The sequence below is a fragment of the Stegostoma tigrinum genome, chromosome 3, assembly GCF_030684315.1.
Source record: "Stegostoma tigrinum isolate sSteTig4 chromosome 3, sSteTig4.hap1, whole genome shotgun sequence".
Classification (NCBI taxonomy): domain Eukaryota; kingdom Metazoa; phylum Chordata; class Chondrichthyes; order Orectolobiformes; family Stegostomatidae; genus Stegostoma; species Stegostoma tigrinum.
Window position 1 is genome coordinate 87,246,486 of NC_081356.1, and position 16,721 is coordinate 87,263,206.

The 16,721-nt window shown below is 40.0% G+C and overlaps 1 protein-coding gene across 2 annotated transcripts in view; it reads right to left on the minus strand.

Moving 5' to 3' along the window:
* Positions 1-217: 217 nt before the first annotated feature.
* Positions 218-16,721, minus strand: part of LOC125451085 (2'-5'-oligoadenylate synthase 1-like) — a 30,671-nt gene continuing 14,167 nt past the window's right edge. The window contains exons 6-9 of one of the 2 annotated variants that reach the window (XM_048527793.1): positions 16,423-16,547; positions 8,509-8,698; positions 5,539-5,748; positions 218-1,497 (exon numbers count right to left, since the gene is read on the minus strand). In XM_048527793.1, the coding sequence (XP_048383750.1) occupies positions 1,341-1,497; positions 5,539-5,748; positions 8,509-8,698; positions 16,423-16,547 (682 nt within the window). In that variant the 3' untranslated portion in view covers positions 218-1,340. The remainder of the gene's footprint in view (positions 1,498-5,538; positions 5,749-8,508; positions 8,699-16,422; positions 16,548-16,721) is intronic. The other variant, XM_048527794.1, reaches the window with a different exon arrangement.

Here is a 16,721-nt window from a genome sequence, read left to right on the forward strand (position 1 = left end):
AGGATATAGCAAATTGTCAGGCTCCTGGGTGAAGTGAGATAAATTGGATTCCCTCTTTCTTTAAACCCCCACCCCCACCACACTCCCCCCATCTCTTTGGCACATGTTTAATTTTAAAACGATCCATTTCCTGTGAATGCTTTTCCTCAAGAACAAATTTTTTTTTAACAAAAACAGAAATTGCTGGAAAAGCTCAGCAGGTCTGGCAGCAGCTGTGGAGAGAAATTAGAGATAACATTTTGGGTCGAGTGACCCTTCCTCAGATCATTAACACAATTTTTTAAATCTCATTTTTATTAAATGAAAGAATAAGTTTAACTATTAGATGTAAGAAGAATTAATTACAAAACACACTACACACAAATAATAAACAAAAGATGAGTTCAAAAAATATACAAGGTTAAAAGATATATGTCCCAGGACTGTTCATGAAGAATAAACAGTGGAATGTTGTGGCTGTTATGTTGTACAGGTTTGTAAGTGAACATTTGATTTTGAGGAACTTGCCCTTGTAGGTCAGCTGAAAAGCTCTTGTCCTGTGTCCATTCAATTGCCTTCTGGTTTGAACAAAGGAAGAGAAAGGGAGAATTCCATTCTTTTTACTTGCTGCACAGAGATAACAAGGATCCTCATAATATACACCTTCATTCACAGCACATACATTCTAGACTTCTAACAGCTGTTCTTGCACATCCTTGAAAGGGAAAAGCATATTCATGTCTGCAATTTGGACCATAATCCACAGAACAGTGCTTTCTGCTTAGAATTGTGAGGAGGTACATTTTCACTCTCCTCACCTTTGGCCAAAATGATTGGACCCTTATCCTGAGATTCTGCCCTATATGGGGAGAGTGGAATCAGGACCTTATCAAATGCAGAGCAAACTTAAGGGGCTGAATATCCATCCTGATCTTAATTCAAAGGTTTGTATGTTTAACCAGAATGCTTCATTTTTAATATACACGCTCAATATTTGTATGGACAGAAATGTTGTACCTTCAACTTTTGAACTTAAAGCTCCAGTTACTCATGTCTCACTCAATGAAAATGAAGGAATGTTATGAATTTCTGTATCATAAGGGACAAATCCCATTTCGTTATTTGTTTGCACGCATCACAATGTAATCAGAGACATTTTCTGGTTCTCATCTTTTTTTGACATAATTTTGTCAGATCTCAATAATTTACTAGACTAAAATATCAATCCTATTTTCTAAGGCAGGAGCTAAGATCCCTTCTTTGTACACAAAGATGACAATAAAGTTAAATACTTTATTATTTCAGTTTACGCATAAATTTGCTTAAATATCGCCCTTTATTCATTCACTTTTAAACAAATATCACCAATTATTGGTGAAGAGCCATGGGGCCTTTGCCTGTACACCACTGAGAAGTGGCTTCAGAAGACTTTGATGGGCCACATGAGTTACTTCATCCCAAGCATTGCTATTTTCACAGACATTCAAAGTGGGATTTGCTGGATCCAAAACAAAAGGTCTGGAATTGAAAACAAACAATATTACCATTTACAGTCATTTAATAATTTCAAATGTTAAATTATAAGCACTAAAATCCATAATGTAGCAAACTTGACACATAGGTACTCAGCCCCTCAAACTTGCTCCAACATTCTAAATCACCATGTACTTCAACACTTCCCCTGATAGCCCCACATTGCCTGATGTTATTAGTATCTAAAAATGCATCAGTCTCTGGAACATACTCAATGACTGAGCTTCCAGATTCTTCTGGAGTAGATACTTCCAAAGACTCATGGCCCTTGCTCACTGAGCCGGTGTGTTTAATTGCAGATATTTTGTCACCCTGCTAGAGTGCGCCTTCAGTAAAGCACTAGTGTTCTGTCCCACTTGCTATTTATGTGCCTCAGTTTGCTAGAGTGGTTGGTATTACCTCCGGCTTTGTTTTTTAGTGATTTATATATCAGATCCAGTTCAATGTGTTTGTTAACGGAGTTTTGGTTGGAATGCCAAGGCTCCAGGTATTCCCTGGCATGTCTGGCGTGTGCTATTGTGGATTTGTTGTCCTAGTCAAATTTGTGTCCTTCTTTGCCAGGTGTACTGAGACCAGTGAGAATTGGTCGTGTTTCTTGGTGGCTAGTTGGTGCTTGTGTAACCTTATGGCCGGTTTTCTTCCAGTTTAGCCAACTAATGTTTCTCATAGTCCTTGCATTTTGTATATTAGATTAATTTTATTGGTTGTGGGTATGTGGTCTTTTATGTTCGTCAGCAGCTGTCGCAGGGTGGTTGTTGGTTTGTGGATTACCCTGATACCTAGCAGTCTGTGTGGTCGTGTGGTCTTGTGGTCATCTCTGATATGTCCTTGATGTACAGTAGGGTGACTAGTGTAGCTGGCCATGTTGTGTCCTCTTGTTGTGATCTGCCTCAGAGGTAACAGGGGATGGTGCTTTTTGGGCATCCATTCCTCTTAAAAACTCCGGTCTTCAAAACCTCAAACAACATCCAATGCAAAAATTGACTTCTGTCAGATGAATAAAAAACTGGCTCAGTCATAGGCAACAGAGAGTAGCAGTGGAAGGATGCATTTCTGAATGGAGGGCTGTGACTAGTGACATTCCTCGGAGATCAGAGTTTGGACCTTTGTTATTTCGAATATATATAAATAATTTGGAGGAAAATGTAACTGGTCTGATTAGTAAGTTTGCCGATAACATCAAAGAATACATCTCGATATAGATTGGTTCATGACTTGGGCAGAGATATGGCAGATGGAGTTTAATCTGGCAAAATGTGATATAATGTATTTTGGAAGGTCTAATCCTGATGGAAAATATACAATAAATGGCAGAAACCTGAAGAGTACTGATAGGCAGAGGGATCTGGGTGTACAGGCACACAGGCAACACAGAGGTCGTCAACACATTTTTTTACACACCTCTGGAGCTGGTGGGACTTGAACCTGGGCTTCCTGGTGCAGAGGAAGGGACATTACTGCTGTGCCAAAAAAGCACCATTTCAACTCTGCTCCTAATTTATATGTTTGTAATGCAGTAATTGTCCTTTGCTTCAAGTAATATATTGTGTGTAAGTAGTCAACAAGCCATACAGCATGCTTGCCTTCATTGGCAGGGGCATTGAGTTTAAAAACTGGCAGGTAATGTTGCAGCTCTATGGAACCTTAGGCCGCATTTGAAATATTGGACTCATTTCTGGTCGCCACTCTACCAGAAGGATGGGTACCGAAGAGGGTACAGAAAAAAATTACCAAGATGTTGCCTGGTATGGAGGGCATTAGATATGAGGATGGCTTCTCACTGGAATGACAGAGGTTGAGGGGTGACCTGATAGAGATCTACAAGATTACGAAGGGCATGAACAGAGTGGACATTCAGAAGCTTTTTCCCATGGTGGAATAGTCAGTTACTAGGGGCCATGGGTTTAAGGCGCAAGGGACAAGGCTTAAAGGTGATGTACAAGGCAGGTTTTTTACACAGAGAATGGTCGGTGCCTGGAACTTGCTGCTGGGGGAGGTAGTGACTTTTAAGGGGCATCTTGACAAATATATGACTAGGATGGGAATAGAGGGATATGGTCCCCGGATGGGTAAGCGATTTTAGTTGTGATGGATAGCATGTCGGTGCAGGCTTGGCGGGCCAAAGGGCCTGTTCCTGTGCTGTAATTTTCTTAGTTCTTTATTCTTTGCTCATATTATGACCACTCTTCCCTACAAGTTATTTAGGAGAAACAGCATTGGTGGTCTCTTAAACCTCTTGCATAGCACTAGATTTAAAGTAGCCTGTTCTCTAGGTAGCTCCTCAACAAACTGCTCCAGGAACGAGCTTGACCATATTGTAGGAATTCATCTTTCACAATATTGTTGCTTATCACATTTACACACTTAATATATTACTTGAAGCAAAGGACAATTACCGCATTACAAACATATAAATTAGGAGCAGATTTGAAATGGTGCTTTTGTGGCACAGCAGTAATGTCCCTACCTCTGGACCAGGAAGCCCAGGTTCAAGTCCTACCAGCTCCAGAGGTGTGTAAAAAAATCTCTGACCAGCTTGATTAGAAAAACAAAATAATTAGGAGCAGCATTGACCATTCAGCCCTTGAGCCTGTTGTGCTTTCAATAAGATTATAAAGGCTGATTTGTTTATTCTTCCCTTTGTACGCTCGATGGCCCTGATTCCCTGCCAGACAAGAGTCTATCCACCTCTGTCTTAAAAATATCAATGAGCCCACCTGCGTTCCAACGCAGAGAGTTCCGAATTTGCACAACCCGCTGAGAGAAAAACATTCTCCTTATCATTTTAAAACAGTGGCCCTGAGTTCAAGTCTGACCCATAAAGGGAAGTCTCCACATTGTCATGACCATTAAGGATCTTATAGACTTCAATTAAGTCACGCGTTACTTTTCTAAACACCAGGAGCAGAAGTAGGCCATTCAGTTCATCAGGTCTGCTCTGCCATTCAATGAGATCATGGCTGATCTGATAATCTTCAACTCCACTTTTCTGCCTTTACCCAAAATATCTGATTCCATTACTGATTAATAATCCATCAATCACAGCCTTGAATCTACATAATGGCTCAATTTCAACAGCCTTCTGTGGTGAAGAACACCACAGATTCACTGCCCTCACATTGTGGGACCGAACATTCTGTGATTATGCGCTCTGGTCCCAGACTCTCTCACAAGGAGAAAAAGCCTTTTTGTATCAATCCTTTCAAGTCCCCTAGTATGTTTCAACAAGATCACCTCTTACCCTTCTATATTCCAGAGGACAGGCCCAATGTATTGAATCTCTCCTCCATTCCCAGTATCAGCTAAAAGAACGTTCTCTGGACTGCCTCCAATGTCAGTATATATTTCCTTAGATAAGGAGCCCAAAACCATTTGCAGTATTCCAGCTGTGGTCTGCATTGTGACTTGTTTAATTTTGACAAAAGCTCCTTATTTTTTACTCAATAATGTTAAAATTAAAAGCCAATATTCCATTTGTCTTCCCTGTTACCTGCTGAACTTGGATTCTAAACTTGTGATTCATGGATGAGAACTTACAACTCCCTCTGCTTTGTAGCTTTCTGCAGTCTTTTTCTATTTAAATAATATGCAGCTCTTCTAATCTTCCTGCCAAATTGCATAACTTCATATTTCCTCAAAATTATTTTGGTCTTAGTGGCTCATTGTCATATCCGGCAATATTTATAGCTTTAAAGCCTCTGGACAGACTTGCTAAACGTCATCTAAAACAGTGACTAGAACTATATAACAAGAAGCTAAATTCAAACCAGTGTAATTCATACTTTGAGACAGCAAGAACCCCAGATGCTGAAATCAGAGTCGATGCAGTGAGGAGCTAGAGGAACACAGCAGGAGAGTAAACATTTTGGGCCTAGACCCTTTGTCAGGCCTGATGAGAGGCCTAGGCCCGAAACATTGACTCTCCTACTCCTCTGATGCTGCCTAACCTGCTGTGTTCCTCCAGCTCCACACTGTATCAACGCTAATTCAAACTTTAATTTTGTTAACATGTTCTTATTTATTTACCTGCTTTGTTTCTGAAGTGCTTTCTTCACAATATGAAAGTTTTTATCATAATGATCATACCAGATGATGAAAATACCAGTGCAATTTACCAGGAACTTGAGCACTGCTCTGAGGCCCTGGATAAAGCTGAAAAATATGGGTTTTCCTGCCAACTGCCAGACATGGATGGTGATAAGTTCCATGGCATAGGACGAAGGAAGCCTTCGGAATCTATAAAAGATTATATTGGTGATGTAGACATTATTGAATCAATGTCAGGATGAGAAAGTCTTTACTTTATAGTCAAAAACTACATAAGCATTTTAAAACCAAAAGAACTGCAAATGCTGTAAATTGGTAACTAAAACAAAGTTGCTGGAAAAGCTCAGCAGGTCTGGCAGTATCTGTGAAGGAGAAAACAGAATTAATGTTCAGGTCCGGTGACCCTTCCTCAGCGCTTAAGATCAGTAATACGAATTTCTGAATGATTACCTGGAATATTATCTGGAGAAACATCCTATAACGAGAAATACGTGCTAAAGTAGCTTCAAACAAAGTCACTGACAATATCCTTTGAAGTTACATCAATGTTTGCTTTCCCATACAGTCTTCTTAATCTTCTCCACAAAGTACAACATAGCTGATGACTCCATTCTACTTCAGAATTTCTCATTTATGATCTACATTGGTGGAGGGAGAGGGAGCTGAATTCAACTGAGAGGGAGCTGAATTCAGCTGAGTTCCACTCCTACATGTTCCAAAACAAACTTTGCATGTCTTTAGCAATGGCTTTTTCTCTCAAACTTGCACAGCAATTTCCAAAATATTCCAAGCTTCCATTCTTAGGATGTGTCTTTTCCACATTTATATGCCACCACTGTTAACTTTAACCACAGATATAGGGCTAGATTTTAAATCTAACATGGTGACATCAAGCACTACTTCTGGACCGCTGCCTCTAGTCCCACAATAGTCAGTGTCATTTGACATCATGTGTTGAATAATCAGGATTTTCTTCACCTCAATATTTGGAAAACAGAAGTTATCTTCTTCTGCAGCAAAAAGTCTTAAAATTCACAAATCTTTACAGTGATGTGGGCACACACAACAATTTACCTGCACTCCACTCAGTCCACTCAATCTAGTTAACTGGATTTACTGCTCACAATAAGGTCTCCTCTACACTGGGGAGAAGAAACACAGACTGGATGATCGCTTTGTGAACCATCTGAGTTCTGTCTGCAAAAAAAATATTGAGGTTCCAATTGCCTGTCTCATCAACACACAACCCTGTTTCCTGGGCAACATCTCTGTCTCAGGCTTGCTGCAGTGCTCCAGGAAAACTAAGCGCAAGTTGGAAGAATAGTGCCTCATTTTCCACTTGGAGAATCTGCAGCTTTCTGGACTCAGTATCAAGTTCAATAATTCTAGGGCCTGAACGCCTTCTCCCATGTTCTAACCCCTACGCCCACACACCAGGCCTTGTCATCACATGGGCTGCTATCACAACCATCCCATTGTCAGCTACTGATGTTCCGCCTTAGTGGCTATTCATTCTCCCAGGCTGGCCTTTAACCAATTCCTTTGTTCCACTGTTGTTCTCTTTCTCTGGGCTCTATTTCCACTTATCATTTACTCCTTCCCCAAGCACACCCCCATCCTATCTTCAGCATATATACCAACCTTTTCCTAGCTACAATCAGTCCAGAAGAGGGGTCACTGGACCTGAAACATTAACTCTGCGTTCTCTCCACAGATGCTGCTAGACCAGCTGAGTTTTCCCAGCAATTTCTGATTTTGTTTCTGATTTCCGGCATCCACAGTTCTTTGTTTTTTCCTTCAAAAGTGTTTCAAAGGTTATGAAGCTCCTAGGATATTTGAGATTGTAAAAGGTGCTGTACGTTATACAGATGTACATATTAACATTGCCTATTCCTATTATTATTGCATTTGTTTCCATACTGTAATATTGTCGAACTCTATATATCTGTTCTCCTCTAATTCTGGCCTCTTGATATCCAGTTTTAATGGTTCTACAATTGACAGCCATGCATTCAATAGTCAAAGCCCCAAACACTGCAATTCCATCTCTAACCTTTCCATCTCTCTTCCCTTTTTTTTGTCCATCAAGCCACTCCTTAGAATTGACTTTGTTAACCAAACTTTTAGTCATCTGCTCCAATATCTGTTTGTAGCTCAGTATCAAATGTTGGTTGAAAATGTTCCCTTGAAGAGCATTAGCATGTTGTTCTATGTAAATGATGCTATAGAAATGCAGATTTTTACTGTTGTGATTAATGTTGATATTTAAGAGCATGATAGCCTCAGAACAGACAAATGTAGCCATAAGCACTTTCCTTAAGCATAGCGGAAAACATAAGCTATACTATATTCTGTCTAAGAATGTACGCCATAAGTCTTAATATTCACAAATCTTTGCAGTGATAAGGGCACAGGCAGGAGGGTGATGCCAGACCAAAAGTGATAACAATGCTCCAAAGGGCTCATGAGAACACAAAAGGGATATCAACAGCTCTGCTATGCATAGCTCTGGTTTTTGGGAAGGATATGTGATGTAACTGCTAAGGTGATAAGTAAACTGTAAAAACATTGTACATTGTCAGGCTGAATCTGCATCAGAGAGAAATCTTGGTAGAGTTTGTCAGTAGCATGTGCCATCTCCCAGCTTGTGCTTCTAAACTAAAGCTTGCATTAGCCGACCAAAGTATTGAAGTGACAAATTCAACCATCGCAACAGTTGTATACAAATGTAAGTTCTTTAAAATAATGTCAAATGAAATACTGCAGGTTAATTTCTTACTAGTATGATATAGGGAGAGTTTGATTTAGCACATTCAGCAATCACATGATATGCAATTACTGTTATATCTTTTTAAATGGGACAGTCTTCCAAATTAAATTAATTTTTCTACAACTAAATAATCACACTGCATCAATGTTTTAAATGATCTAGTATAAATACGTGCAAACCTATTGGCTTCAGTACGCTTAGCAAATGAGGTTCTAAACCAATGTTTAACAAGACGAATCAGATCCTTTACACCAACAGTAGATGCCTTCACAAAATCCATCTGATACTGCAACAAAGAGATTGAATAAAGCTGGATTTTTACATCATCCCCACAATTGAACAATTGTCGATATAAGTTTCTTTTACCATCTGTAAAGCAAAAAATGAATAAATCCCAATTAAAGAATAATAAGAATCAAACCAAAAAAGTAACAATTTCAGTTATATAGTGCTCTCCAACAAGTGGAATCATTGTACAGAGCTGTGCAATGATTCACATTTTTATGCGGCATTTGTTATGAACAAGACAAACTGAGCCACAATTTTGTACACATTCCTACAGACAGCTGGGAAATAAACAGTTAATCTATGGTTGAACTGCTGCTTGTGAAAAATGTGCTGGACACCCCAGCATTTTTAACCATAGTGATTGCAATCTTCCAAATGCAGCTTTTAAAAATTTGATCATGGAATGTGGACGTCACTGGCTGGGTCAGTCTTATTACCATCTTACTGCCCTTGAGAGGATGGTAATGAGCTGCCTTCTTGGACCACTGTCGTCTACACACTGTAGGTAGAACCACAATGCTGTTAGGGAGGGAATTCCAGGATTTTGACTCAGCAACGCTGAAGAAATAGCTATACATTTCCAAATCACTGTGGAAGTTGCCAGTAGCATACAAGAACATCAATAAAGTCCCCTGACCAAAGGTTAATGCAGTGGAGAAGATGCTGGAGAAGCTGAAGATGAATAAATTACCCAGACCAGATGGGTTACACCTCAGAGTTCTGAAAGAGACAGCTAAGGAGATTATGTCGACATTGGTGGTGTTCTTTCAAGAATCACAGAAGTTAAGGAGGGATCCAGAGGATAGGAAAATGGTCAACGTAATACCATTGTTTAAGAAGGGAGGGAGGCAGGTGATGGAAATTATAGACTGGTCAGCCTGATCTCTGTTGTTGGTCCATTTTAGAGTCCATTATTAAGGATGAAATTTTGAGTACTTGGAAGTGTAGGTAAAATAGTGCTGAGTCAACATGGCTTCACTAAGGGGAGGTCATTCCTCACAAACCTGTCAGACTTCTTTCAGAAGATGGCCATAGCCCATGATATTAGAGGCAAGGTACTGGCATGGATAAAGGTTTGGCTGACTGGCAGAAGGCAAAGAGTCGGGATAAAGAGGACTTTTTCAGAATGGCACCTGGTGAATAGTGAATACCATCAGTGTTCAACTGTTCAAATTACACATTAACAATTTGAACAAAGGAACTAAGGACATTGTTGCTAAGTTTGCAGATGACACAAAAATAGTTGGAGGGAAAAGTGGTTCTGAGGAGACAAGGAGGCTGCAGAAGGACTTGGACAGGCTAGGAGAGTTGGCAATGAAGTGATTAATGGAATTAATTGTGGGTTATGCATTTTAATAGGAAGATTAGAAGCGTAGACTGTTTTATGAGTGGGGAAAGGCTTCTGAAATCTGAAGCACAAGGGGACTTAGTAGACCTACTCAGATTCTCTTAAGGTTAACATGAAGGTTCAGTTGGTAGTTAGGAAGACAAATGCAACATTTTCGTTCATTTTGAGACAGCAAGAATACAACAGCAAGGATGTTATGGTGAGGCTGTATAAGGGTCTGATTAGATGTTGTTTGCAACATCGTGAGCAGTTTTGGGACCTGTATATATAAGAAAAGGATGTGCTAGCCTTAGAAAGGCTCCAGGTGAGATTTACAAGAATATCCTAGTGGATGAAAGACCTGTCATATGAGGAGCTATTGAGGACTCTTGGTCTGTACTCAATGGATTTTAGATGGATGAGGGGGAGTCTTATTGCAATTTACAGAATCCTGATAGGCCTGGATAGAGTGGACATGAAGAACATGTAGGAGGGACTAGGATATGAAGACACAGCCTCAGAGTGAAGGACGAATTTTTAGAACTGAGATAAGCATGGATTTCTTCAGACAGAGGGTTGTAAATCTATGGAACTCATTGCCACACAAGACTGTGGAGGCCAAGTCATTGAATTTATTTAAAGCAGAGATAGAAAGTTTCTTGATTAGTAAGAGAATCAAAGTTAATGGGAAGAAGGCATGAGAATGGGTTGAGAAACATATCAGCCATGATTGAAAGTAGATTGTTCATGCTGCCATTATTGCTATGCTGCGGTAGAGTGACTGAATGTTTATGGACGTAATTTCAAACCAGTGGACTGTTTTCTCCTGAACGGTGTAAAGTTTCTTGAATGGTGTTGGGGCCATATTCATCCTGGAAAGTGTGGAGTATTCCATCACACTCCTGATTTGTGCCTTGTAGATCATTAACAGGCTTTGGGGAGTCAGTAGGTAAGTTACTTGCTGCAGTTTACCTAGCCTTTGGCCTATTCTTATAGCCCATCTATTTATATGATGACTTCTGTTCAATTTCTGGTCAATGCATACCTCCAGAATCTGGCTAGTGGAGATTCATTGATGGTAGTGCCATTGGATGTCAAGGGTCAGTGGTTAGATTATCTCCCATTCAAAATGGTGTTTGTCATTTGTGTGGTGCAAATGTTATTTGCCACTTGTCAGCCCAAGCCTGGATATTGTCCAGATCTTGTTACACTTGCACACAGACAGTTTCACTATCTGTGGAGTCACAAATGGTGCTGAACATTGTGCAATGAATGACAAAAATACCCACTTCTGGTCTTATAATGGTTAGATTCTCTTCTATTAGAGATGATCATTTCTTGGCATTTGTGTGGCATGAATAAAACAGTGGATATATTGCAGGAATTGAAATTCCAGGACCTCATTAAATATCCAAACAGTTGAGTTCAACACCCACTAAGGCAGCTGGAGAATTTAAATTCATTAAATGAATCTGAAATATTGCACTTGCTTGGTTGAGTGCATCTCCGATAGCATGCAAGAAATTTGACACTCTCCAAGGCAAAGCAACCTGTTTGACTGGTACCTCATGCACCACTTTCAATATTTACACACCCTACCACTAAGTCACATTGTTAGCAGTGTGTACCATTTACAAGATGTGTTACGTCAAGTCATCAAGCTTCCTCTGACAGCATGTTCCAGACCCACACACTCCACCACCCGGATGGACAAGAGCAGCAGATGTAAGAGAAGGCCGCTACCTATAAATTCCCTTCTAAAACATACATTATCCTGTCTTGGAACCTTAACACTGAGGTCAAAATTCTGGAGCTCTCTTTTAACAGCACTGATGAAGCTCAGTCATTGAATATGTTTAAGGTAGAGATTGACAGTTTTCTAAATATCAATGCGGTAAAGGGCTGTGGGCCTAGTCAGGAAAAACGCATTGAAATGAATGATTAGCCATGATCATGTTGAACAGCAGAGCAGACTTGGTGGGCTAAATGGGTTGTTCTTGCAAAATACTGGATGATACAATATTGGTTGTAAAATATTATCTGGTTTACTAATATCAATTTGCCATCTATACCTGGTGGTTGATTCTCAATTGCCCTTTGAAATGACTGATTTGTACTCAATTGCCAGAATAGTCTACCTGGACTAAAACCAAATGGTTGCCATAGTATTAGACCTATCAAGAGCACACACTGCCCAGTTAACATGAAAGTCTTCCTCACTGATACTGGGGATCTGTGTTGTTGAGGAGCTATATCACATACTGGTCAAGCTGACACTGATACTGAAACACAGAAACAACCAGTGGCCCAGTCTTCACCATCACCATTCCTGAGCATGTCCTTCCCCATCAGCAGGACAGTCCCACCAGAGATGGTGGCATAGTGATGTACAGTTGGAAGCGACCTACACTGAGAATCCTCATTATTGTTTCCAGACCTCGGCATAGGTAGTGGAAAGGGTTAAAGTGTCTATGGAGAAGATACAGAAAACTTGGTTTTGGAGGTTAAAAAGTAGGTCCTCAAGGGTAATACCATCTGGACTACTACTGGTGCCACATGCAGTTAAGGGTAGGAATTGGAGGATAGGACAGATGAATGAGTAGCTGTTTTGGGGCAAGGATTCACATTTTTAGACATTTGGGATCTATTCAGGGGTAGAAATGACCTGTATAAGAGGGACAGATTCCACCTGAATTGGAAGGAGACTAATATCCTTGCAAGAAGATTTGTTAGTGCTACTCAGGAGACTTTAAATTGGTAAAGGGGAAGTAAAGCAACAGTGAAAAATGAGAAAAGGTTGAGGTTGGTACAGTTGGTAAGAGGAGCAAGACAAATAGTCAAAGCAGATGAGACCTTAGCAAAGAACAAGGTAAGACTGATAAATTAACCTGCATTTACTTCAATACAAAAGGCCTGAGAGGCAAGGCAGAAGAACTTGGGGAACGGTTGGGAACATGGGACTAGGGTATCATAGCTGTTACAGAAACGTGGTTCATGGACGGACAGGACTGGCAGCTTAATGTTCCAGGGAATAAGTAACATGGGAAGGTTAGAAAGGGAGGCAACAGAGGAGGAGGGGTGTATTTTGGTTAAGGATAACATTACAACTGTACCTAGGGAGAGGATATTACTGGGAGATCAACCAGTGAAGCTTTATGGGTGGAACTGGGAAATAAAAAAGGGATGATCACCTTGTTGGGATTAAATTATCGGCCCTCCAATAGTCAGAGGGAAATTGAGAAGCAAATATGCAAGGAGATCGCAGATATCTGCAAGAATAGTAGAGTTGTAATGGTAGGGGGTTATAACTTTCCAAACACAGACTGGAACTGTCATAGTGTTAAGGGCTTGGGTGGGGTAGAATTTGTTAAATGTATACAAGAAAACTTTCTTACTCATTATGTGGATATACCTACAGGAGAAGGAGCAAAGTTTGACCATCTGTTGGAAAATAAGGCTGGGCAAGTTATGGAGGTGTTTATGGGAAAACACTTTGGGGCAAATGAGCATAATTCAACCAGTTTTAACATAGTAATGGAAAAGGATAGAATTAATCAAAAAGTTAAAGTTCTAAATTGGAGCAAGGTCAATTTTGACAGTATTAGACAGGAACTTTCAAAAGTTGATTGGGGAGGCCATTTGTTGGTAAAGGGATGGTTAGAAAGTGGGAGGTTTTTAAAGATGAGATAACAAGAGTTCAGGGACAGTATGTTCCCATTAGTGTGATGGACAAGGTTGGTAGATGTCGGGAATGTTGGAGGTTCTGGTCAAGAAAATGAAGAAGACATATATCAGGTATAGATAGCTGGGATCAAGTGAATCAAGATAGGATTATAAGGGCAGTAGGGGTATCCTCAACAAAGAAATCAGGAAGGCAAAAGGATTACTTTGGCAAATAGAGTTAAGGAGAATCCAAAAAGATTCTATAACTGCGTTAAAAGCAAAAGAGTAACTACGGAAACGGGAGGGCCCTTTAAAGATCAATGAGTCCAACTATGTGGGGAAGCACAGGGGATGGGTGAGATGGTAAATGAATATTTCACATCAGTATTTACTGTGGAGAAGGACATGGAAGCGAGGGTAACTGGGGAAATAATGATGTTTTGAAAAGAGTTCATATTACAGAAGAGGAGGTGCTGGAGGTCTTAAAATGTAAAAAGGTTGATAAATCCGTGGGACCTGATCAAGTGTTCCCCAGAACTTTGTAGGAAGTTAAGGAAGACATTGCTGAGCCTCTCGCTGTGACTGGAAGCTCGCCAATTTGATGCCACTATTTAAGAAAGGCTGCAATGAAAAGTCAAGCAACTATAGACTGTGAGGCTCACATCAATGGTGGGTACGTTGTTGGAGGGGCTTCTGAGGGACAAGATTTATATGCATTTGAAAAGGCAAGGACTGATCCGGGATAGTTAACATGGCTTTGTGTGTGAGAAATCAAGTCTCAATAACTTGACTGAGTTTATTGAAGAGGTAAGAAAGAAGATAGATGAAAACAGAGTGATGTACGTTGTCTAAATGCAAAGTGTTTGATAAGGTTCCTCATGGTAGACTAGTTATTAAGGTTAGATCACATGGGATCCAGGGAGAGCTAGCTAATTGGATACAAAATTGGTTTGGAGGTAGGAGACAGAGGGTGGTGGTAGGCGGTTTTTTTTTCAGACTGAAGGCCTGCGAACAGTGGTGTGCTGCAGGATGGGCACTGCGTCCAATTCTTTTTGTCGTGCTTATAAATTTTTTCAATGTAAATATCAGAAGCATGGTAATTAAGTTTGCAGATGACACCAAAATAGATGGTGGTGCATGTATGGAATGAGCTGCCAGAGGAAGTAGTGGACATGGGCACAATTACAACATTGAAAAGGCATCCAGACAGGTATATGAATAAGATGGGTTTTGAGGGATATGAACCAAACGCTGGCAAATGGGACAAGATCAGATTGGGATGTCTGGTTGGCATGGGCAAGTTGAGCTAAAGTGACGACTTCTGTATTGTATGAGTCTGACCTGTTGAAGTCTCATGGCAAACATGTTGATTACCTTCAGCTGAAGAATCAGTGCTCCTTCATGCTAATCACAACTTGGAAAATGTAATAGTGGTAGGAAAGACAGAGGATGAACTCTGGGTGGGATTTTCCAATGTCCATCAACAGCACTGCAACAGCATGAGTTGACTGAGCGCTCAAAGGCATAAATTGCCATACTGGTCCTGCAACCAGGAATGAGAACAAAACTATGTGGAAAACACTTAATTGCTTTGGTCCTCCACTTGTCCGTCTGCCAAAGATTTAACCATCCACGACAGAATTGACAAGACTGATCAGCACATAGTCTCTAATGGACACGAAACCCCATCTATAGAGAGAGAACATGCTCCACTGTGTTCTGAGACATTATCACTGTGCTAAATGGGATGAATTCAGAACAGGTCTAGGAGCTGAAAACTGTAAAATGCAAGATAATAAAGTGTGAAGCTGGATGAACACAGCAGGCCAAGCAGCATCTCAGGAGCACAAAAGCTCCTGAGATGCTGCTTGGCCTGCTGTGTTCATCCAGCTTCACACTTTATTATCTTGGGTTCTCCAGCATCTGCAGTTCCCATTACAACTGTAAAATGCAGTCACTTTTTACCTCCAGAATTTATCTCTTTGATTCATGTTTGGACAAAAATATAATGAGGTCTGGAGCTAACTGGTGGTACTGGTACCTAAGTTGATGCAATGAGGTCTGACCAATTTTATTCTTATTGTACTTTGTCATAGTAGATGGGTACAACTGAATGGCTCAGTAAGCCATACTGTGGGGCAGTTAAGTATTAATACATTGCTCTGGGGTTGAAGTCATGAACAGGTGAGAATAGATAATCAAATGCCCTCCCTAAAGGAACCAGTCAAATTTCATGATGATCTAGTAATTTCAAAGTTCATCGTTATTGAGAATAACCTTTTGTTCAAACATTCCAGATTGATATCATGAATTTAAATTTCCCAGCTGTTGTGGTTGGATGTGAAATTTTGTCTTTTGATCATATGGCTGCATGTGTAGGTTACAAACAGTCCTATAAAACTTTTTTAGTGTACCTGGGTATTACTGTTTAGAAATTCATAGAATCACTGTACAATACAGAAAAGGCCCCTTGCCCCATCAGGTCTGCACTGATAAAAACTACTCCATTTCCACAGCAGTCCCACCCTCCAGCACTTGGCCCATGTTATAACATTTCAATCCATGTACTTTTTAAAGGTTATGAGGTTTCCTGCCTCAACAATCCTCTCAGACAGTGTATTCCAAATTAATTTGCTACAATGCATGGAATATGTCCCAAAAGATCTGAACATGGAAGGCATAATATAAAATATATCATTTTTCTTAATATTTTTAAAGTAAAACAGATGTAAAACGAAGATATATTCTCTTTTATCACAGCAAAATACATTACATGCTGAGATCCGAATAATCTATTGAAAAATAAAGTGCAAACCTTGGGTTGGAGTGGATCCTAATAAATCATAGCAAAGCATAACATCAAAGTGATGAATATGTAGATCCTTGAAACATTTGAATTGAAACCGAAGAGAAAGTGAGGTCTTCTTTTCCATCAATATCCTAAAACAACAAATAGATTGGATCATGTATGTGTGCCATTTATTGTAATGTGCTGATAGTGCTATGACTTACTATTTCCCACATTTCATTCATGAAATTTACCCAGAATTACTTTTTAATTAATGGGTTAGCAGTTGTTAGAATAGAGAAAGGGTCTAGCTCATCCATGACAGG